The sequence below is a fragment of the Loa loa genome (genome assembly GCF_000183805.2).
Source record: "Loa loa unplaced genomic scaffold supercont3.366, whole genome shotgun sequence".
In the NCBI taxonomy this organism is placed as follows: Eukaryota; Metazoa; Nematoda; class Chromadorea; order Rhabditida; family Onchocercidae; genus Loa; species Loa loa.
In genome coordinates, this window is record NW_018108546.1 from 63,199 (window position 1) to 64,643 (window position 1,445).

At 25.1% G+C, this 1,445-nt stretch overlaps 1 protein-coding gene across 1 annotated transcript; it reads left to right on the plus strand.

Moving 5' to 3' along the window:
- Positions 1-22: 22 nt before the first annotated feature.
- LOAG_15584 (hypothetical protein) lies at positions 23-1,011 on the plus strand (the record flags this gene model as incomplete). The annotated part of the gene is made up of 3 exons (XM_003151074.1): positions 23-118; positions 537-698; positions 901-1,011. Coding segments are annotated over 3 exons (369 nt in total), but the record flags the coding sequence as incomplete, so codon positions are not given.
- Positions 1,012-1,445: the final 434 nt, after the last annotated feature.

The following is a 1,445-nucleotide window of genomic DNA, read 5'->3' on the forward strand; positions in this document are numbered from 1 at the left end:
ACAGTTTTTTTTTTTTTTCCAGTCAGAATGTGGATGGGGAAATGATGAATCGTCTTTTATGAGAAGATTTCATCGACGACGTACAGGTACTCATAAATGCGCCTCACGACTTGATATGGTCCATTTTATTAATTATATTCTTGCTTAATTAAATTTGAAATTAAATTCATTACTCCAAAACCTACTCTAAAAAGTTCAATTTATGCTTTTACTAATAATAGCAATTTATGATGGAATTAAACTTACTATCTATTGACCTAATTATTTTTTATCACATAATGCACCATTTGGATTTCTTATTTTCAAAAATAAAATTTCATTACTTCAGATACCCAGTAATTTTAATTTAATCGGTTTCAACTCCATATGATCTGAAATATTAATAATTTTAGCTAATCGAAATTCTAAATGATCTAAAATATCCAGGATTCGCGAAATTTTAAATTGAAATTCTATATGATCCGAATCATTTAACAATTCTGATTAATTTTAGATCACTAATGATTTGAAATATTTAAAAATTATGATTAATTTAGATCCCATGTGATCTAAAATATCCAGCATCATATAAATATTGGCAAAATTTACTGAAGACGATATTAAATAAATTCAATTTCACAAACGATTATCGTCCTTGTCCAGGCATGTTCAATAATTCTATCGGTGATTATGGCATATCACCACAAACTCCAATTCTGGTAATTTACTAATTCTGATTTCATTCATTCGTTTAAGTAATATTGAAGAAAATTTATATAGTTGAAAAAATTTGTAAGAATGACAATTAATAATGAACTAATAATCTTGCATAATTAATTTTACCACCCTGAAATTTTTTTAAACAAATTTTCAAATTTTTAAAGTTTGCTAAAAAAGATTTGGGAAGAAATAATTTTGTAGGCACCAAAAATTAAAAATATCAATCAATTTGATAAAGAATTTATGCTTCGCCCAAAAGATTTCATTATGCTTTGTCCGATTTGCATGATTAGTAGCAGATTTTCTTCGTAAGCTCATTTACAATTTTAATAAAATTTTTTTTTTTTTTAAAAAAGAATGGTACAGATATAGCGGAAATGAACCTCCGGAAAAGTTTTTGTCTGTTCAATCAGTAATCTCTCCGTTTTCATTCCGTACACCATTTGCTTAATGATACTGATAATTGCGATTTCGTAATTTCATTTCCATTTTTTTTTTTCGTCAAAAAATGATTCGCAGTTTTGATAAGATAACTTAACAATCACTACTTGAACTTAATACAAGCAATTTCCCTAGCATAAAGATAGAGCTGTATTCCATTTATTTTCATTAGCAATTTAAAATTACCGTAAAAATTTAAATTTTGCCATATCAATTTTCAGCTATTGAACGATAATAATAATAATAACAATAATAATAATAATAATAATAATAATAATAATAATAATAATAATAATAATAATAAT